The following is a 23,272-nucleotide window of genomic DNA, read 5'->3' as shown; positions in this document are numbered from 1 at the left end:
CTGCCTTAATGAATACTTCTGTTCAGTTTTTACAAAAGAAAAAGGAGAAGGACCTCCACTAGAAAGAATGACTAATAAATCGTTTGATGCATGTATCTTTACAGAGGAAGATGTTCTAAGTTTGCTGTCTAAGGTGAAGACAAATAAGTCACAGGGGCCTGATGAGATACACCCAAAATTATTAAAAGAGCTTAGTGGTGAGCTGGCAAAACCGCTAACAGATTTATTTACCCAATCATTAGTAACAGGAGTCGTCCCGGAAGATTGGAAATTGGCTAATGTCGTGCCCATTCACAAGAAAGGTAGTAGGGAGGAATCGAGCAACTATAGACCAGTGAGTCTGACATCAATAGTAGGCAAATTAATGGAAACCCTATTAAAGGATAGGATTGTGGAACATCTAAAATCCCATGGATTGCAAGATGAAAAACAACATGGGTTTACTTCAGGGAGATCATGTCAAACAAATCTTATAGATTTTTTTGACTGGGTGACTAAAATAATAGACGGTGGAGGTGCAGTAGACATCGCATATCTAGATTTTAGTAAGGCTTTTGACACTGTCCCACATAGAAGACTTATCAATAAACTGCAGTCATTGAGCATGGACTCCCATATTGTTGAGTGGATTAGACAGTGGCTGAGTGACAGACAACAGAGGGTGGTAGTCAATGGAGAACATTCAAAACAAGGTCATGTTACCAGTGGGGTTCCACAGGGATCTGTACTGGGACCAATTTTGTTTATTTTCTTCATAAGTGATATTGCAAAAGGCCTCGATGGTAAGGTTTGTCTTTTTGCTGATGACACAAAGATAGGTAACAGGGTTGATGTTCCTGGAGGGAAACGCCAAATGGAAAAGGATTTAGGAAAACTAGAAGAATGGTCAGAACTCTGGCAACTGAAATTTAATGTGGATAAGTGCAAGATAATGCACCTGGGGCGTAAAAACCCAAGGGCAGAATATAGAATATTTGACACAGTCCTGAACTCAGTATCTGAGGAAAGGGATTTAGGAGTAATTATTTCAGAAGACTTAAAGGTGGGAAGACAATGTAATAGAGCAGCACGAAATGCCAGCAGAATGCTTGGATGTATAGGGAGAGGTATAAGCAGTAGAAAGAGTGAAGTGCTTATCCCGCTGTACAGAACACTGGTGAGACCTCACTTGGAGTATTGTGCGCAGTACTGGAGGCCATATCTCCAGAAGGATATAGATACTCTAGAGAGAGTTCAGAGAAGAGCTACTAAACTAGTACATGGATTGCAGGATAAAACTTACCAGGAAAGGTTAAAGGACCTTAATATGTATAGCTTGGAAGAAAGAAGAGACAGAGGGGATATGATAGAAACTTTTAAATACATAAAGGGAATCAACTCGGTAAAGGAGGAGAGCATATTTATAAGAAGAAAAACTACCACAAGAGGACACAGTTTTAAATTAGAGGGGCAAAGGTTTAAAAGTAATATAAGGAAGTATTACTTTACTGAGAGAGTAGTGGATGCATGGAATAGCCTTCCTGCAGAAGTGGTAGCTGCAAATACAGTGAAGGGGTTTAAGCATGCATGGGATAGGCATAAGGCTATCCTTCATATAAGATAGGGCCAGGGACTATTCATAGGATTCAGATATATTGGGCAGACTAGATGGGCCAAATGGTTCTTATCTGCCGACACATTCTAGGTTTCTAGGTAAGGCCTTTGAGACATTTTATGAAGAATTTCCACTTAATGTTTGAAGGCCTATCTGTCCAAATACTAATGATTTAGTAAGGGTGGCCTTTCTGACGCCATTCTTGATAAGAAAACTTGCTGGTGTATGGCGAATGAGAAATATTAAGTGGCTATGCTGCTTAGAAATTTTGGCACTTTCTTGAGATTTCTCATACCAGATAATGAAATTCCTGATGTAATGTGTGTCAGTTCTCTGGTGCACATGTTGTTACATGTGCTAAATTTTTGTAAAGTGGCACAGGTTTTTGGAAAACCACACAGTTGAAAATTTTGCAGGACATCTCGACTTTTGCCAACATTTTTAACTTTTCTGTGCCAGAAAATCGCATTTTGATCCATACCCTCCTGTGTGCAGGGCGTTCTATGGATAGAACTATGCAGGAAGGTTGCGCTATGCCTGCTCATTCAGTCACTCTTTATTATGTTCCAAGGGGGTGTCAGAGTATTTAAAACCTATCCTTAGTGCCATGGCCTTATTCTAGACAAGTGACGTCATGTCGCCTAAGCACAGCTCAGCCCCGTTCGAGTGAATTGGGCTGAGTTGCGATACCAAGCACAACCGCTATACAATGTATGGATGGAGCTGTGCTTGATGAGCTGCGAGGAGGCTTTGGCACTCACCAGAGTGCCTTGGCCTCATCAAACAGCTGATCGGCAGTGATCCATTGTCTGAACCCTACCGATCTGATATTGATGACTTTTCCAGGTCATCAATATCAGAATCTCGTAAAACCTCTTTAAAGGGAGTGTGTCACCAGTGACCTCCCTCACATAGACACATAGCTGTGGTTTTCCAGATTTAAACAATGTTGTTTTTCTTTTGTTGATCCGAGGCTCGACTTTTGATAATTTATTTTCATTATGCAAATTAGACCTTTGGTGCAACAAGGGCGTCGCCATTGCTTTTTTTGCACCCAAACTCTGCTCTTTTCTATGGCCAGCCCCTCCCTGGCTGCTTTGCAGCAGAGTGCTGTTTAGGCAGCATAATCTGCTGCCAGTAAACTATGATTTAGATGACCGCACCAACACTATTATCCTATGAAAGAACGTTCTACATGTTCATTGGGTGATCGGCGGCATCTTTACACTGGCAGATTATCACTAATGACTTTATATCATCTCCCACAACTTTGGGCAGTCTAAAGGAGAAGAGTAGATGAACCCTTTTTTTTTTTTCTGCCAGCTCATTTTCATAGAGTGATAGACCACAACAAAAATTACATCTTTAAAGGCTGGATTTTCTCAAAAATATGGAAACCATCACCACCACTTTTAATGACTCAAACAGCAACAGCAATACAGACCAGCAGGTGCTAGTAGTGATCACTAATATTGTCCATTACTCATTCTACATTATAACAGCCTGGTGGAAACCGGATAAACCAGCCCTCATAATTCCGGGCACCTCCCACCACAATGGAAATAGTCTTGATGAATTTGGGGAAAGAGTTTTTTTTGGATCTTGACGCCCTTCAATAAAATCCAGTCTAATTCCGGTGCTTATACTGCAGCAAGATCAGGGGTTTGCACTTTTAAGAATTTTACAGTGAAACCCAATTCGTCAAGTATCCAAGGCTGGAGAAGTTGGTTAAACCCAATTTGTCAAGTATCCATGGCTGGAGAAGTTGGTTATGTATAATAACTTTGTAGGGGTGGAAATGTTTAGAGGGAAAGGGAAGCGCCCACAGGCAGTTATAGTTAATAGTAGGTATCCATCCAACCGGTGACTCCACTACAGTAACACCATAAGACTGTTCTGTGAGCAGAATCCATCCACACGGGACTATTCGGATGGAAAAATAACATTCATGTATGGGGGCCGAAAGTAGCATTGTGGTTGTCAGAGCTCATTCCCCGGCAGAAGCATCTTCCCCGGAATAAGAGTTTAGTGCAGCCATTTCCAGTTTTAATATTTGATCGGCTCTGACAGCTTCAGTCTTACAAGCACAGGGAGCGATTCCACCGGCAGCTGTGAATTATGGCTTCACTTTTGTGGGTGACAGTTTTGTTTAAGGAATACGTGATGCAGATTTGATTACATACAACTGAAAACATGAGACAAGCATCAATGTGTCAGCCGAGCTGCCGGCTTCCTTGTTTTTGTCCTGCCTTCTCCATCATATCCCCCGACAGTCTGGATGTATTGATAGACTCCCCTTTTAGTTGATCTTTCTGCTTCTTTTCGTTTTAAAATGGGAAGTTTTATTAGGCTCCATTCACACGTCCGCAACATGTTTTGCGGATCTGCAAAACACTGACAGCGGCAATGTGCTTTCCGCATTTTGCGGAACGCATATTGCAGGCACTAATAGAATATGCCTGTTCTTGTCCGCAATTGCGGACAAGAATAGGACATGTTCTATTTTTTGGCGTAACGGAAGTGCGGACCCGAAAGTGCGCATCCGCAATTCCGTGTCCAGGCAGCACATCGTGCTGCTCCATTGGAATGAATGCAGAACGAAATTGCGGACGTGTGAATGGACCCTTAATTTTGTTTGTGTCTGTTAAATCGTTAAAAACAAAAAAAGAAGGAAAAAAACCCCCATCTAGCACTAATATTTGAGAAATAACTTGTGTTCCTCCCATCGCTATTAGTACCAGATAGGTTACTGGTTCTTGCTGTAAGATCATTTGCCTGCCAAACACTGCTCATATAGGTAGCAATTTTACACTGGACAGCTATCATTACAATTCAGCGGTTTCAAATGATATCTAAAATTGCCATCACCGGTGTTTTGTAAAAGCCGCCCTTTATAGTAGTAAAGCGCACCATGCATTAGCAATTTGTCTTTCTTCACTGGGTCAGGAGGTATTAAATCACAAAATATATTGTAAAAATAATAAAATAAACGATAACTTCATCTGATTTAGGCCTCATGCACACGGACGTTTTTTTTTGCGGTCCGCAAAACGGATTTCCGTTGTTCCGTGACTGTTTTTTCGTCCGTGGGGCTTCCTTAATTTTTGGAGGATCCACGGACATGGAAAAAAAAGTAGTTTTGGTGTCCGCCTGGCCGTGCGGAGCCAAACGGATCCGTCCTGACTTACAATGCAAGTCAATAGGGACGGATCTGTTTGACGTTGACACAATATGGTGCAATTGCAAACGGATCCGTCCCCCATTGACTTTCAATGTAAAGTCAGGAGTCCCTATTATACCATCGGATCAGAGTTTTCTCCAATCCGATGGTATATTTTAACTTGAAGCGTCCCCATCACCATGGGAACGCCTCTATGTTAGAATATACCATCGGATTTGAGTTAGATCGTGAAACTCAGATCCGATAGTATATTCTAACACAGAGGCGTTCCCATAGTGATTGGGACGCTTCAAGTTAGAATATACTGAGAACTGTGTAATAACTGCCCCCTGCTGCCTGGCAGCACCCGATCTCTTACAGGTAGCTGTGATCCGCACAATTAACCCCTCAGGTGCCACACCTGAGGGGTTAATTGTTAATATCATAGCCCCCTGTAAGAGATCAGGTGCTGCCAGGCAGCAGGGGCCAGTGTGGCCCCACTCCCTCCCCAGTATTATATTCATTGGTGGCCAGTGTGGCCCCCCTCCCTCCCTCCCCAGTATTATATTCATTGGTGGCCAGTGCGACCCCCCCCTCCCTCCCCAGTATTATATTCATTGGTGGCCAGTGCGCCCCCCCCCTCCCTCCCCAGTATTAAATTCATTGGTGGCCAGTGCGGCCTCCCCTCTCCCCCCCCCCTAATTAAAATCACCTTCCCCCATCATTGGTGGCCAGTGCGGCCTCCCCTCCCCCCCCCCTAATTAAAATCACCTTCCCCATCATTGGTGGCAGGGGAGAGTTCCGATCGGAGTCCCAGTTTAATCGATGGGGCTCCGGTTACCATGGCAGCCAAGACGCTACTGCAGTCCTGGCTGCCATGGTTACTTAGCAATAGAAGCATTATACTTACCTGCGATGTCTGTGACCGGCCGGATGCTCCTCCTACTTGTAAGTGAAAGGTCTGTGCTGCGCATTGCTTATAGCACAGACCTGTCACTTACAGGTAGGAGGAGCGCCCGGCCGGTCACAGACATCGCAGGTAAGTATAATGCTTCTATTGCTAAGTAACCATGGCAGCCAGGACTGCAGTAGCGTCTTGGCTGCCATGGTAACCGATCGGAGCCCCAGCGATTAAACTGGGACTCCGATCGGAACTCTCCGCTGCCACCAATGATGGGGGGAGAGGGGAGGCCGCACTGGCCACCAATGATGGGGGGGGGGGGTGATTTTAATTAGGGGGGGAGAGGGGAGGCCGCACTGGCCACCAATGATGGGGGAAGGTGATTTTAATTAGGGGGGGGAGAGGGGAGGCCGCACTGGCCACCAATGAATATAATACTGGGGAGGGAGGGGGGCCGCACTGGCCACCAATGAATTTAAAACTGGGGAGGGAGGGGGTCTGCCCCCTCCTGCCTGGCAGCACCTGATCTCTTACAGGGGGCTGTGATCCGCACAATTAACCCCTCAGGTGCCACACCTGAGGGGTTAATTGTGCGGATCACAGCCCCCTGTAAGAGATCGGGTGCTGCCAGGCAGCAGGGGGCAGTCATGTACACAGTTCTTAGTATATTCTAACTTGAAGCGTCCCCATCACTATGGGAACGCCTCTGTGTTAGAATATACTGTCGGATCTGAGTTTTCACGAAGTGTAAACTTAGATCTAAAAAGCTTTTATGCAGACTTATCAGCGGATCCGTCTGTGTGAAAGTAGCCTACGGACACGGATGACGGAAGCGGATGACAATCTTGTGTGCATCCGTGTTTTTTCACGGACCCATTGACTTGAATGGGTCCGTGAACCGTTGTCCGTCAAAAAAATAGGACAGGTCATATTTTTTTGACGGACAGGAAACACGGATGCCTCTGCCAAACGGTGCATTTTCCGATTTTTCCACGGACCCATTGAAAGTCAATGGGTCCGCGAAAAAAAACGGAACCACGGACGCGGATGCACACACCGGTCGTGTGCATGAGGCCTTATCAGTGTTTCACTCTGAATTACATTTTAAGGGATCATGACCGTGATCGCCTTAGAAATTGCAGACCTTGTGTAGGCTGCATCTCCCGGGGGCGAACCACGACTCTCCTGACTCAAACTGACTGCATCTTTGTAACTTATGGTAGTCAGTTGGTATCTGAACGGGGGATTATTGCAGTGTACTCACGTGATGACGTGAGCATGCTGCAGTAGCCCCGCGATCAGAAAGAGACTGGCTGTATCATAAATTACTATTATACAGTCATTTCAGGTCAGGGGAGTTGCGGTCCTACTGGGAGATGTGGCTGACACATGGTCTGTGTTTTCCGGGGCGATCACTATCATGTGCATGAGCCCTAAAGGGGTACGCCAGCTTTTTTTTTCTTTTTAGTGTAGCATAGGTTATTATTAAAGAACATTGTAGAGGGTCTTGTGTATACCTGTTTTAGTTGATGTGCTGTTTAAAGGGAACCTGTCACCTGTCCTCTACTATGCTACCCTCACTGAGCGTTTCTAAATGTTCATTGTGTTAGGCCTAGTTAACACGAACGTATGGCTTTTATAGTTTTTTGCTGTCCGTTTTTCACGGATCCATTGTTCCGTTTTTGAGTTCCCTTTCCGTTCAGTTTGTTCTATCTTTCAACAGAACGGAAATACGGAAACGGAATGCTTACGGAACACATTCCGTTTTTAATGCGGAACCATTGAAATGAATAGTTCCGTGTACGGAACACAAAAAAATGGCCCGTACACTCGCAAAAAAAAAACAACGATCGTATGAACTAGGCCTTACCCTAAACATATAAATTACACTTTTAGATTCATTTGCAGACTCACTCACGTGACGCACCTGCTCCGCCCATTTTATGAATGAAGAAGGCGGAGCAGGCACGTCACATGAGTAAGTGATGTTACGCCCCTGTCCGCTCTGCCTGTTACTGGAGCTTCATTGTAAGGTAAAATAAAGATGCGCTGATTTAAATTAAACCGTCCACATAGCAACGAACTGCCAATTATTCGATAACTGAATTCGTTGACAACGAATCCCGTTATCGAATATTATCGATAAAGTCGATTAATCGTTGCAGCCCTAGTTCATATTATACGTCCCAAAAATTGCTAGAGTGCTTCGTTAAATATTTTCACACAAAAAAAGTTACCGTAATTCGATGCAGTAGGAAGTATCAACAAAAATGACTTATTTTCCCTACATTTCCAATAAATTGAAATTAAGTTGGTTTGATTTAAAAGGACACTCTAGAACTGTGTTCAACCCTAGTGCAGGGATGGAGGGGGCAGTGCATGACACAGGGATTCTGGTTTCAGACATTTGGTCAATAAAGTTACCCCTGTTAAAAAAAATTAAAAAAAATCTGTCCAATTTTTTAATTTTGCAAACTTCATGTTTACAGTTAAGCAGATCACTCAAAGTTTGAGTCGATCAACCAATTTCTTTCGTGTCGGTTGGCCTGAAAATTTATCGCACTCACTCTCCTTTGCCTGAATTGAAGCCCGAAAAATTTGTCTACAACTTTTTACAAAATTGTGGTTGAATTACATTTGTTTGCAATCAAGTTGCTAATCTCTGTTCATGTGTACTTGGGTCCAAGTCCGAAATCTCAGTTTTTCTAAAGGGTGACAGCAGTAGAAAAATGCACACGCACTATAGAGCGCTGTGATGACAAACCGTAGTACATATTTCATTGAATTATCAGTCCATTGTGTGTGTTCAGTATACATGAGACCTCATCAATCAGCCGTACATCTTAGGATGGGCAGCCATGCTGAAAATTCTATATATTTTTTTATTTTATTTTTTCAACCAAGAGACAAATAGGAGACTGGAGAAATGAGGGGGTTAAAAGACCATAAATATGCCAACAAATGTGGCCTAATATGATCAGAGACATTGTCTTTGTACTATTTATTTTTTGCTTAAGGGTGTTGAAATATGACAGGCGCTCCACAGGAGGTACACAACAGAGCGGCATAGAAAGTTGCCCATTAAGCAGAACTGTCAGTGCAAATTATTTTGGTACAGGGTGAAAAGTTCTAGCTCATTTGGTACCCAGCCGGGTGCAGGCCTCAGGCACATTGTTATTGTTCCCCCATGCTGTTAAATAGACCGTCAGCACTGATATTCCTTCCTTTCTGATTCTACAGTTGGAGTCACCTGGAAGCCCCTCGGGGCCTGAATTGCCCATTGAGACAATGCTGGACGACAGGGAACGAAGAATTTCCCACTCTCTGTACAGCGGCATTGAAGGATTTGACGAATCGCCCACAAGGAATGCTGCATTAAGTAGGATAATGGGTGAGTCAAGTAGACTCTACTAATCATGTCTTGTTTTTGTTCTTTTTGCTGCTCATTGAAGAGTGATTAATGCCTTATTTAATACAGTGGCAACTAACCTCCCCAAACCTATTTGTAAGTCTCAGGAATTGTGCTGAATAAAAAAGAGAATTGTAACTTGATTGACATGGGGCATTTCCTAATGAAACAGGTGAAATGGGCGCTGAACTTTACGCCTGGGCTCGTTCTTTATTGGATTACCTTTTATTTTCCTCTTTCGTCCTACAATGGGACCATTAAACTAGAGGATGTGCATTAGACAATGCTAAGGACTTTATGAGTAAATCATTGAGCCCTCGTATTATGTCCGTCTTGAAGGCTTGCTTGTAATGTATGCACATTGGTCTATTTGATGTCTATTGACTCAGAAGGAAATGCCTCTGCCGGGAGAAGACTTCACGTCTGAACAACGCTTTCTCCAGCTGCGTAGAGATAAGTTAGGATTCTTATACAGTAAACTTTTTGTTGCCGTTGTGAAGTTTCGATTAGTTTGTCTGTTTTTCTGTAATCTTTTAATAGGCTGAAAGCGCTCCAGTTTCTGGCTTCAGCATCTTTGTGCAAGGCAAGGCTTTCCCGCTCTTTGTATGTCGGCTTGCATATGTCAGCACTATAGGCTTCAGATAAGCATTTAGCAAAGCCTGGGTTACTTAACGCTTTGGAAAGCTGCCATCTAGACTCCTCTTCAGGAATAAACTGCTGTAATATGCCATGCTGAGAGGCTATGGATTATTTTTGTAGGATTTTTAATGTACATTACAGTGGATTCCTGTTCTGTTAATTCTAATAGAGTAACAGCTTGGTGTACTCAGTGGTGTAAAACCAATTAAAAAAAAAAAAAAATCCAACACTGAATGAATAAAATGAAAACATCTTTTGCCTAAAAATATACATTAATTATCCTCCTGAATGAACATATATTTTATATGGCCCTAGATGCTTATGCGTGGATTTATTTTAGCCCCAGAAAGACCAAAGTTATCTCTACCCGCCATTTTTTTGTTTGTTCAGCCGACCTCTCTGTTCTTTACCAAGTAATTTTAGTATGTGAATGATTATCATCCAGATGCAGGGGTTGTTTTTGTAAGCTAACCAAGTTATAAGTAAAACTAAAGTGAACTTTTTGTTCCCGGTGCTGTTGTGATGTCATACATGTACAGTGTACACATTTGTAGTATCACAATTAACTGGAATTCAATAGTAAAGGGGTTGTATGGTTAACAATATTGAAGGCATGTCACTTAAGAATGGTTGTACACATAGTGGCCTAAGAAAGCTGATTTGCGATGGTATTTGGACACTAGCCCATCTGGCATGACTGGCATCCTAGTTGTTTTCCATCATCTCCTTTTATGAGACACTGGTTCTTAATGTTGATCATACAAACTAGCTAAAAATTGAATTTGGTGAAAAAAGTAATCCACTTCATCAGCTATGGTTATGTACATCTTTAGGGGCAATTTTTCTTATTATTGTATTGTACTCATTTTGAGCTAAAAATCTTTTTTATCAATTGGTCTTTATTAAACACTTTTGAGCCTAGTTCTCTGTACTGCCTTGAGATTCTCTAATAGGTAGCATGCTCTGTGTTTTTACTTCTTCCATCAGGCGGAGGTCTTCTTATCTCTGCTCTCTGACCTCACTCATTATAGCTCTGATAAGAATGTGGCTTAAAGGGAGTCTGTCACCACTATATGACCATATACAGCACTTACATGGCGCTGTAGCACACCTATACATGATTCTAATGGTACCTTTGTTATTTTCTTTAGACATCCAGAAGCAGGAAAAACGACGTTTATTTCATATGCAAATGAGCACTCGCAAGTGCCCAGGGCAGTGTTCCGTGTGTAGGTGCCCAGGCTGCTCTGCCTTTTTAACCGTTACTCCTCCCCCAGCCTCTTCCTTTGCCCGCCCTCCTATTCCCTTGTATCATCCCTAGGTCTGGCCGAGATCCCGCGCCTGCGCACTGCTTCGCTGGGCTGGGGCATGCACACTGCAATGCCCATTTTGGGTACGGCAACAATTCAACTAGTGCGCATGCGCCAGCCGGCGAAGCAGTGCGCAGGCGCGGGATCTCGGCAGGACCTAGGGATGATGCAAGGGAATAGGAGGGCGGGCAAAGGAAGAGGCTGGGGCGGAGTAACAATGAAATGAGGCAGAGCAGCCCCCGTTGCTCCTAGAGGCTCATTTGCATATATTAAGACATCATTTTTCTTTCCAGCAATGCGGGCACATATGGACATGGGACCAACACAGAGGCCTTCAGCTGCACATGTAACAGGTTAGCCAGTGTCATAGGGACAAAACTGCTGACAGATGCCCTTTAGCAAAACTTACATCTCCTGGGTAGACTTAGAAATAATTATAAAAAGTAAAGGATTTGTGCAGCGGAGTCCAATACAAAAAAGTTGTGAATGTTTTATATCATCTGACCATTACTATTGAACTGGGAAATTCTTGCATAAGGAGCAGATAATTGTGTATTGTGGCAGAACTTGCAAATGAATATAAATGAGGGTCGGTTGTTCAAACTTTCTTTCCCATCTCTAAAATATTTACAAGGAAGGAACTTGAATACATGTAAATGTGGGCTGTGGAATGGGTCATTTGAGTGCCATCCACGACTGGCTTGGGTTTTCTATTTTTCAGTGCATTAGCTCTGAAACCGTATAGATAATTTTCTGCATCCTTTGTTAGCATGCGGCCTCACGCTGGCTCCATCATCCCCTGTGGCCGATGAGGTTATTAGTGCTTGCTTTGCAGCAATCCAGCTTTCTCTTAACATACCCAGTTAATAAAGACTTGCCTTGCCACAGGAGGACTTGGATTTACCGACTAGCTCATCATGGGACTAGTTTGTAAGGATTTCTGAATTTAATACTCAATGAGCTGTTTGATTAAAATTGCTTCTGACATTAAAAACTTTTTTTTTTCCTTTCTGGCGACTCATCCCCCCTTCCCCTAGAATATAAAGACCTAAGCAAGAGCTATTAGATCAGTCAAATTCCAGTGCTTCTAATGAGCTCATTAACATTGTAATTAAGAAAAATAATTATTTTTGTGTTTTTTCATACGTCGGTCTAAATGTTTTGCTAGAAGCAGTGCATTGCTTTGGTAAACATGATCTGCTGTTGTAGGTTTGACAAAAAGTCGTTGACCACGTTATAATATGCGTTGGTAATAAGTCCTCACTATTTGAGAGAAAATTTCAGTTTGGCATCCAGGCCAGTCTTGGGGATGGAGGGTTATCTGAACTGGTTAAATTCAGTTTAGAAGAACATTTCTGTCTAATGCCGACTTGGTTAGTCTAGATGGCGTTCTTGATTTCAGTTAAGAATGGATTTTTAAATTGGTCAATAGCAGAGATGAGCAAATCGGTTCTAAATTTTGGGAGTCTAACATGGATTGAAGGATTTCAGATTTTTTTTTGTGATTTTTGTTTTAGGAGAATTGAGAGAGCACGTTAGTTTGTTTTGCAGGCACTTGAGATTCATATTCACTTTATTCAGACCTAAAATGAATCGGGTTTAACCGATTCTGAACCAAATGGAATTTTAAGAAATTTGCTTGTGTCTATCAAACAACAAAAATAATCACACATTCCTTGCTAAAAAAAAAAAAGTACTTGTGGGCCTTTAAAATAATGGACTTCATAATTTTTGACTACATAAGACATGTTTTTTTATCAGTGATTCTGATTATCTACGAAGGATATTGTGGTACTACATCCAGCACTCTGCCCTCCATGCTGGATGAGACATTGGTTTATATTTTGGCCAAAGCATAGTAAGCCACTCACGGCGTCAAGGTCGTCTCATGAGTGGTCCCTAACTCTTGTTCCTACCTGTTCATGGGCCATGACAGCCACATAAAATCCAGGGAATGCAGGTCAGCATGCAAGCCAAGTACACTTTGCTTGTAACCCCGTCCGGTGCCATTACAGCTTTCATCGGATCCAGGGATGCAAGTACCAACATGCATGCTGAACCCACCATATACTTCTCCTGGAGCCAGATGGCTAATGGTAGGTTCTATATAAGCAGACTCAGTTTTATACTGACTTTAAAACCAGCCTCCAGGAGGCGTGGCGATCTCCTTTGAGTCAAGCACACCTGACCAGTTAATCTGTCCTGGAGGCTGGTTTTAAAGTCAGTATAAAACTGAGTCTGCTTATATAGAACCTACCATTAGCCATCTGGCTCCAGGAGAAGTATATGGTGGGTTCAGCATGCATGTTGGTACTTGCATCCCTGGATCCGATGAAAGCTGTAATGGCACCGGACGGGGTTACAAGCAAAGTGTACTTGGCTTGCATGCTGACCTGCATTCCCTGGATTTTATGTGGCTGTCATGGCCCATGAACAGGTAGGAACAAGAGTTAGGGACCACTCATGAGACGACCTTGACGCGGTGAGTGGCTTACTATGCTTTGGCCAAAATATAAACCAATGTCTCATCCAGCATGGAGGGCAGAGTGCTGGATGTAGTGTGCGATAACATTTGCATTTCCCGTTTGTGTATGTATTTCGCCATAGTGATCTGCACCTACAGGCAGGTTGTGCTGACTCAAACTTCCTATTTTTTTTCTTTTATATTGTGGTACTGTCTGCGACTACCAAAAAATAGAAAGTGCTCTTTGGCTATTTTGGGTGCTTATCAGTTTGTACAGTTGTACCCACCAGTGTAATAATAAGATGGGCATCATGCTAAAATCCTTTGGTCACAATGTTTTGCCCATCCAGTTGGTTTGGTTAGGATTATTACATTAATTTTCTTAAGTAATTTTCCTTATATTTTCCTTAATATGAGAAGCTGCTTCCAGTTGCCTTGGTAGGTGACTTTGTAGCCAGATCCTCTAGGACAGTGTTCTTCAACTCCAGTCTTCATGTCCCACCTGTTGGTCATATTTTCAGGATTTCCTTAGTATTGAGCAGTTGAAATAATTAGTGTCACTGCTCCAGGACTTGAATTTGAAGAAGGTTGAGAACCGCACTCTGGTGCCGGTCAAGGGCTGCAGGCAGCCAATATACATGGAAGTAAAATTGAGGCACACAGTTTTCAGTATTTGCAATTTCAGGTGATTTATTTCTTTGTATCATATAGTGATCTCATCATTTGCCCAATCTATCATATAGTGATCTCATCCATAATTTGAACATTTTCATAAACCAGACGTTTCGGTCGCGCAGTACCTTCATCTGCGGTTTTATCTGTTCAGACGGGTGTGTGAGCTTGTGGGGCGCTGGACTGCTCCAGGACTTACCACAGGTATTCTTTCTGCAGGATATTCTCAAATCATGACCAGCAGGTGGGCCCTGAGGACTGGATTTGAAGAACACTGCTTTAGGACACAGATGACTTGGGGACCTGTGTTTTTATCAAATTAGGATGGGCCATTTTTTATTTTTAGTATTCGGCTTAGTCATTGAATAGATATTTAAGAATAAAACTTAGCTCACGCTTGCATTGGTAATTTATATTGTCTTTTTTAGGTACTTTTGATGGCATAAATAAAATAGCCAACATCACTGTTCTTCCAAGCAAAAATACTAGAGCCCTGATGGCCTCTATTAATATGGATATGCAGAAATCTGAGCCCCCCCCCCCCCCCCCCTCCACTCTTGGAGATGAGAATGGACTTGAATTAGACTGAACTGCACGTACAGATGAGTCTCTATATCAGTATAAACAATCCACTGGAAACCCCCTTTTACTGTCAGTGGGATCCATTACCATTTGCTGGGTCTATTTTAATTTGAAAGCCATAATGCTTGTGTGAAGAATCAAAGGGATTGTACAGGACATGACTGATTTCTTCTGAAAACCGCACCGCATCTCTCCATAGGTTGGAAATGAAGTTCAGCCCCATTTACTGGAGCAGAGCTGTAAGGCCACCCGTAGCCTGTGGACATTTGTGATGCTGTTTTTGGAAGAGAGCAGTCATGTTTTCTAATCCTGGACACCCTCTTTAAGCTCAAGTAGATCAAGATCTACACATATTAATACATTGATAAAAGGTGAATTCCAATAAAAATTTTAAAATTACATTACATCCCATAGACAGTGAGAAAGAAGAAGCGAGTTGAGCGTGTAATTTTCGGTCACAGAAATAAAAAAGATATTATGCTTTAATTTTCATGAATCCCTGTCCGCATCAGTACTTGATAAATGGCTATTTGTACAATGGTGTTTCAAGCAGTGAAACGTGTCTCCAGGGCTTGATTTTTTATTTCTCCAAACATAAGACTAACCTTTGCTTTTATGATGACCCTCCATGCCTCTGACTTCTGCCTCCTCTTATCTATATCAGTAATAGCCTTTATTATGTAACCTCGCCATTAGCGCTTATTCCCATCTCCTATAATGACCACTTTAAGATTATTATGTTAGATATCAAGGAAGGGGGTTCAAACGTGTAATGAAGTAATCAAAATAAATGAGACAATTGTTATTCTCCCTATTAGTAAAGTTTCAGAAGGGGAGCTACATAACTGCTCACCGCGGCGCAAAGGGTGAACCATCATTGTTGATGCTCATGGCGGTAATATTGGTGCATCGTAATGTCGAGGTATATTATTGAATAGAAATTCTTATTGTGTATTTGCTGTTTTCAGTTATTGAAGCCACTCTGCTGTTGTGAAAGCCACATTGAAGGACATTGTCTAAGACCGTATATGCTCAAAGCTTCTCAAATTGGTGCAGGCAAACTTATCAGTTGTGATATATGGTATTGAGCATGGTGGCGCTGTGGATAGACGGCGCTGTGCTTGGTGAGCTCAGAGAAGGCTGCTGTGCTACTACAGGGGCCGGTCCCTTCTCAAAGAGCTGATTGCGGAAGTCCCAAGTTTCAGGCCCCCACCTATCAGATACTGATGACCTATCCTATAGCCGGACGTCAGCATCTCCCTCAATGGCATCTTTTATTAAGTTAATCCAAATATGTACAAAAATGCAACGTTTCGGCTCTTAACATAGCATTGCTGCCTGTATGGGTTTGAGCGATGGGATTAGCAATTAAATACTGTGGAAGAGATTGCTGCATGTAAATGTCTCCTTCACTGACGAGCAGGCTTTTGTCAGGAAGGAACGCTTCCTTCCCAACAATAGTCTGCTCTATCTAGCGGCGTAAAGGTAACACAGTACACCGGCATTTACCTTGCAAGTTCTAGGCAAGCAGAATTTTAAGGCTGACACATAGTTAAGGCTACTTTCACACTAGTGTTCGGGTGTCCGCTTGTGAGCTCCGTTTGAAGGCTCTTACAAGCGGCCCCGAGCGGATCCGTAGAGCCCCAATGCATTGAGTGGACGCGGATCCGCTCAGAATGCATCAGTCTGGCAGCGTTCAGCCTCCGCTCCGCTCAGCAGGCGGACACCTGAACGCAGCTTGCAGCGTTCGGGTGTCCGCCTGGCCGTGCGGAGGCAAACGGATCCGTCCAGACTTACAATGTAAGTCAATGGGGACGGATCCGTTTGAAGTTGACACAATATGGTGAAATTTTCAAATGGATCCGTCCCCCATTGACTTTCAATGTAAAGTCTGGACGGATCCGTCTGACTAACTTTCACACTTAGAATTTTTTCTGAACTATAATGCAGACGGATCCGTTCTGAACGGATCCAAACGTCTGCATTATAGGAGCGGATCCGTCTGTGCAGACCGCAGACGGACCCGCTCTGAACGCAAGTGTGAAAGTAGCCTAAAGGGAACCTGTCATCAACTTTCTGCTGATCTAACTGAGGGCAGTATAAATAAGGGACTATAATGCTGATGTCAGCGGTGTGTCACTCATGAGCTAATAGTAAGTGGTTGCTGAGAACCAGCATCATAATCATTGCAGCCCAGGCCTGGAAAAGAGTCACATCTACCTGAGAAGAGTCCTGGTTATTCATAATCTCCTGCTCTCCTCGCCCATCTACTGATGATTGTCAGGTCTCTCCTAGAGAGATAGGGAGAAAACTAGGTAGAAGACGGTCAGTCATCAGCAGATGGGCGAGGAGAGCAGGAATTCATGAATAACCAGGACTCTTCTCAGGTAGATGTGACTCTTTTCCAGGCCTGGGCTGCAATGATTATGATGCTGGTTCTCAGCAACCACTTACCTTTAGCTGATGAGTGACACACCGCTGACATCAGCATTTCTGTCACTACTTTATACTGCTCTCAGAACGGTCAGCATAAAGTTGATGACAGGTTCCCTTTAAATACGTTTGCATTTTTCTCGCAGTAAATGACAATGTGCAGAAGACTCTTTACAGCTTTCTGCTTAATCAAGCGTACTTTCCACTAACGTAATGGTTTGTGTGTTCTTTGCACAGGTAAATACCAGCTATCCCCAACAGTGAACATGCCTCACGATGACACTGTGATCATTGAAGATGACAGGGCCCTACCGCTGCCGCCTCAGCTCTCCGACCAATCGTCTTCCAGCTCTCACGATGATGTAGGGTGCATTACGGACTCTGCTGGCGCCTGGGCCAAAACCGTAGCTAGTGAATCTACGGAGAGGTGGGTATTGTCTGATAAAGATGCCGCTACCATTTCACAAATTCTAAAATGCCAAGCCGCGTGTGAGACTGGTTCACTTCAGTTAAAAATGTAGTACAGAGGCTAATAAAGGAAATTGGATTTGTCCCAAAGCAGTCCACAAAAAAAATAGTAATTTTGATTGTCAGTCTTGGCTAAATAGTCTGCTGCTGGGTAAAAATCCCCAAGTGTGATAATCCACTAATTATTGATGATGGAGGTTGTAGTGTTGCAGCCACGAGACCAGTATCGTTCTTCAAATTGCCTATAGACTCTGCTTTGTTTTACAGGTTTGTGCTGCTTTCCGAGCATAATGATACCCAAAGAGATGATCGTCGACATGAATTTGATAATTATTAGACAGTCTTGAAGACTGCAGTCCTCCCTGCGTAATTGGGGAATTATGCATTAATTTGCAAGCCTAGTAATTATGTACATCAATAAGCAAAATAATCCCCTCTGTGGAGCCACCTCCTAAGGCTGTAGTGATAATTAACAGAAGCAGCGAGGGTTATTATATGCAGCTCCTACCGTTGGGGTCTTCTCCTGAGTTTCCTTTGAGTAGATCAGCAAGATTGTGGAGAAATGAGTGCGGCAGCGCACCTTCCCGGTACTGCTCCGGACGTAGCTGCATGTGTGGTAGGTGGCTCTGGTTCAGCCACAGTAAGTCACATACCACATATGACAACACGGTCAGCTTAAGGAGGCTGAAGTAATTTATTTATTTTCCCAACTTCTGAAAGCTTGTGTCCATGTTGGCCATTGTTTTTTTTTTTTTTTTTATTGCTCCAGTTTAAATAAAATATATTACTTAACTTTGTGAATAGTTTTAATATACAGCCATGGTTTTATGGCTACAGCTTACAATCGAGCAAATTACAAAACTGCAGTCATACCTCCGCCCATCTGTGCCCTAATTCCTGCTAGTCTAGCAAATACGCAAAGGGAGGAAGACCGCAGGATCAGACTGCTTAATGTTTGTAGCATTTTTGCGGATCATATGCAAACCCATTCATTTCAATGGGGCCGCAAAAGAGGCCACTTGTATGTCCATTCTGCACCCCACATAAAAAGTAGAATATGTCCTATTCCTGTCCGTTTTGCGGACAAGAATAGGCATTTCTAACTAAAGGGGAGGCCATGCAGATTCGCTAAATGTCCGTGATGGTGGTTGATCTGCATTCTTCGGATTTTCCGGACTACTGCAGTCTCTGGTGTTCTGCATATGTTAAAGCTGGATTTAATCAGTAGATTTACTAAATGGATATTAAAATTGCTGCAGTTCCTTTCATTCGATGAGTTCTCGGAACTGTAAAAACATATTAGTCATAGAAAAGTACTCCAAAAAAGTAAACCAATTGTTTTACACAAGTCTCCGCTTGTATAAAGATATAGCACGCGGACAGCGCTTCCTTCTGTACTGTATCTCATCCGAATTTTAATGTAATGAATTTCAGTCTACATGAACTGTTTGCTGGTGGAACTGACAAAGATGAATCATGTTTAACCAAGAAGATTAACAGATTCCATCCTAAGGCAGAAAAAAAGAATGTCCGTTCCTATTTGTGGTAGACTAGTTACAGCACAATTTTTCAGATTCCAGGCTCCAAATCCTCAGCATACACATACTATGGCTAGAGGGAGCTTAGGTGTTTACTGCATACTGTGTATATACGTTGAGCTCCATAGTGCAGTAAGCTCCCCCTCGTGGCAGCTGCTGGTAGCCAAAATTGCATCTAGGGCTGCAACGACTCATCGATGTAATCAATGCAAACAAATCCTCAATGCAGTTTCCCTGCCTCGAGGATTCGTTTAAATCATGTGATCCTCTCACTCACCACTTCGTGGCCTCCTGTCCGCACCGCGCTGCCAGGGCCTTACATGCACACATCGTCAGCGCGCTGGCTGATGATGTGTGTGACGTCAGGTCCCGCCCAGTGCTTGCCGGGAAATGGGAAGAAGATGCGGTCCATGTCAGCGCACTGCCAGAAAAGGTAAGTATAAGTTAGCAGGGTCCCAAATCTGCCAGGGGGCGGGGGCACCTGTGATTTGAAGGGGCTGATGAGGCTGGGGGACATGGATGGAAATGCATGGAGACTAATGGGGGATATGGCATGAAGAGGCTAATCTGATGGCACTGGAGGAGTGGGGAATATGGTGGATGGCATGGAGGCACTGGGGGGGAGGGACTGATGGCAATGGATGGCATGGAGGGGCAGAAAGCCTTGGGGGGAGTGGGGGCATGGCATGGAGGGGCTGATCTGATGGCAGTGGAGGACATCACATGGCAATGGATGGCATGGAGGCACTGGGGGAGTGGGGAACATGGCAATGGATGGCATCAAGGGGGTGATGGCATTGGGGGAGTGCAGCTGAAGGCACTGGGGTGGGGGAAAGCTGATGGCACTGGTGGGGAACTGAGCTAGTGGCACTGGTGGGGAACGGAGCTGATGGCACTGGTGGGGAACAGAGCGGATGGCACTGGGGGGAACTATTGCACTTGGGCTGATCACACATGGGGGAACAAAGGGTGTTGGGGACTGATGGCAGGGGGTCTGAGTTTTTATAAAGGAAAACAGTCTTAATTTATTTTTTTTCTTATTAAAGTACTTGATTAATCGTAAAAATTGGTAGAATACTCGTTTGCTAAAATAATCGTTTGCTGCAGCCCTAATTGCATCATTTTACTCTAAGATGATACTGTGGATTTAGAGGTCTGTATCAAAAAGAAGTGCACAATTCTGAAGAAATAATAAGAAATTGATTGCCACAAAATTTGGGAATTAAAAATAACTTGGATTTTCACTTTAAAGTAGACCTCCACTGAGGCGATGAACCTGATTTTCTTGCCAGGAAGGTTAAATTTGGGCTATTTGGGTTCCTTTGCCGTCCCTGTGTGTGTTATATGGCAAGAAAGATGTTACTGTGAGGTTCTTGCAAGGATTAGTCAGACAGTCTTGGATGTTGAATGGCTAAATGATGTTGCCTTCATTTTCCAATTTCCGCACTGAAATAAAACCATGCCTTTTTGTTGTAAGTTTGTTTTTTTCCAGAATGGACACTGGATAGGTGATATGTCCAATCATTAAGATACTTGTGATCACGAGTCCATGTCCCCATTTGAATAGAGCGTCGGTCAGGCTTACATGCTGCCAGGGGCGGACTGGGAACTTAAATTGGCCCCATGTTGTAGTCTGGTTCTAATTAACAGAAGACAGGGCCAACACAAGTGGACATCATACCGCTCCAGCGGGGCCAAATGCAACAGTGCATCACAGAATACTGCCCCAGCAGCACAAAATACCTCCCCAAAAACTGCCCCCTTAGGTGGTCACTTTGTGTCCTCCTCCAGTTGCCTCAGGGTGGCTGTACAGTTGAATTCAGGAGTCAGGAGAGTAGTGTTATGAGGAGCCCTCAGGAAGCCCGCTTGGCATCGGCCCACGGGGAAGTAGCCTTGTAGGGTCCGTGGCCACTCCACCCCTGCACACTGCCGCTCTATTGAAAGTCTACGGGTATTACCAAGATAGCCAAGCGCTGTGTTGATTTCGGGAAAACCCCTTTCACATAGATCATAGGAAAATTCTCCCGTTAGAAAATATTCCATAAAAAAGTTCGACATAAACAGCCATTAAAAATAAAAACAGGGCTCGCAGACTGAGCGGTGCAATTTCCTGCAGTCAGCGGGTTGAGACAGACAGAGGGGGAGACACATGTTCTGTGCAACCTCTCGCTCAGAGGCAGAGACTTGGAGCATTCACCATGGACAAAAGGGGGTTATCCAAACAAGCCTGGCAGCTGTTCTGAATCACGGAGGGAAATGTACTCTGTCCAGCATGACATTATCTCCTTAATCCTTCATGAAAATATTATGAAAACAAAGTGCGCAATAAGAAGGGATTAATATTAGGAATGTTAATAATATGGAGGGTCACCGGGTGGCTAGTCCCCTCCCAAATCAGTGTTGCGGATGAGATATGCGTCTGCAGAAATCCGATGAATATTTTAATAATTGGAAAGCAGAGGGATGAATGTGCTGGTGGGATGCAGCTTAATGACAGTGCTCAGCAATAAGCCGGACAAGGTGACTTTCAGGACACTTAGAAATGTTTCTCTGCAGGCGTTACATGCAACTGTGTAAATTCAATTTACTATTTTTTTTCAACAATAGTCACAAATAAATGGAAATTTTGGAATCTCCTTGTAAGGGTGCATTCTCACGACCCTATGTGTTTTGCTGTCTGCAAATGTGGATCTGCAAAAAATACAGATGTTACATCCTTTTTTTTTTTTTTTTGCGGACCCCATTGTAGCAATGCCTATTCTTAATTAAACGGCCAAGACACGGTGTGCTGTCAGCATTTTTACGGCCCTATTGAAATGAATGGGTCCGCATTCAACCTGAGAAAAATACGGATTGGACGTGGGCCAAAAATACCATAGTGTGAATGGGGCATAAGGGTGCATTCTCACGACCGTAAGTATTCTGGGGTCAGCCAAAAATATGGACGAGGCCCTATTGCATCCGTTTTTTTTTTCTTGCTGACCCATTGTAACAATGCCTATTCTTGTCTGCAGGTAGGACATGTTCTACCTTTTTTTTTAGGGCCTGCAGAATGGACATACGGATGCAGACAGCACACAGTGGGCTATATGCATTTTTTTGCAGCCCCTGGTGAAATAATTGTGAGCAAAAATATGGTTGTGTGAATGGGGCAGTTTTTCTCCCTGGCCGCTGAGCTTCACAATAGACGGACAGTGTTTTGTTGTAGAGATTGCTTTTCAGCAGTCATCTCTGTGAGCTCAGCTCCTCCCCCTCCCTGCACAGTGACATTTACACCTAGTACAGAGCATGCCGACAACACAGAACTCATTGAGTTGGTTTCTGACTGAGATTTTTTCATATCTATGTGTGAAGCAAAATTCTCCACTGCTGTCCGTAGCTCAGGGGAGCCGTACACGCAAGATGGCTGCCCCATAATACTTATATTTTATACCTAATTAGAAAATATAACAGATTGCAGAAAAAGAACGTTTCAGTATAGAGTTATTAAGTGATCCGTTCACTTTAAAGGGAATGTAATTTTTCTGCCCGATAGCGACACATATTTTCCTGTTTGCAGATTTATTCTATTTCCTGAACGTGATTATAGGGGGTGGTCATCTTGCCCGAGATGTTCTTAACAGAATTTAGAAAGCTTTAAGAAAATTACGTTACGACAGCCCTATGGGCCATAGACACAATGGTCAGGAGGGGACCACATTGACTTCTATGGGAATGTTTTCTAGGCGCTGTGACCTGTGCAAAGGTCATTGTTAAAGCTTCTCTATTCTTTCCTTGTACAATCACCTATTGTCGTATGTATATAGGTGATATCTGTCATTTTAATCCTGCCTGTGATGATAAGCAGGTAACTGCAGTAAAGGGATCTGTGCAGACCAAGAAGTGGTGTCTTTATTAGTAGCCAGTGTGCAAACAGAATGTTGTGTTTTTTTGTTTAAATATTTAAAATAATATTTTAAAATGTTTAACCTTTACACGATTTAAACAATAGGTCATTATCTGATGACACATTCCCTTTATATTGACAACCATCGATGACCCCTTAGCAGTACCTAGAAGGAGCGGGCCATTGATCCTTACCTTCTTTGTTAGTTGTTTGAAT

General features: G+C 43.2%; 1 protein-coding gene across 11 annotated transcripts in view; it reads left to right on the top strand.

Moving 5' to 3' along the window:
* The window catches only part of PARD3 (par-3 family cell polarity regulator), a 600,009-nt gene that overhangs the window by 337,137 nt on the left and 239,600 nt on the right, over positions 1–23,272 (top strand). For all 11 annotated transcript variants that reach the window (XM_040434287.1, XM_040434289.1, XM_040434286.1 and 8 more), the window contains 2 exons: positions 8,896–9,046; positions 17,402–17,591. In XM_040434287.1, the coding sequence (XP_040290221.1) occupies positions 8,896–9,046; positions 17,402–17,591 (341 nt within the window). The remainder of the gene's footprint in view (positions 1–8,895; positions 9,047–17,401; positions 17,592–23,272) is intronic.

Source organism: Bufo bufo, chromosome 5, assembly GCF_905171765.1.
Source record: "Bufo bufo chromosome 5, aBufBuf1.1, whole genome shotgun sequence".
Classification (NCBI taxonomy): Eukaryota; Metazoa; Chordata; class Amphibia; order Anura; family Bufonidae; genus Bufo; species Bufo bufo.
The sequence above is the reverse complement of the archived record's forward strand: the minus strand, read 5'-3'. Positions and strand labels throughout refer to the sequence as shown.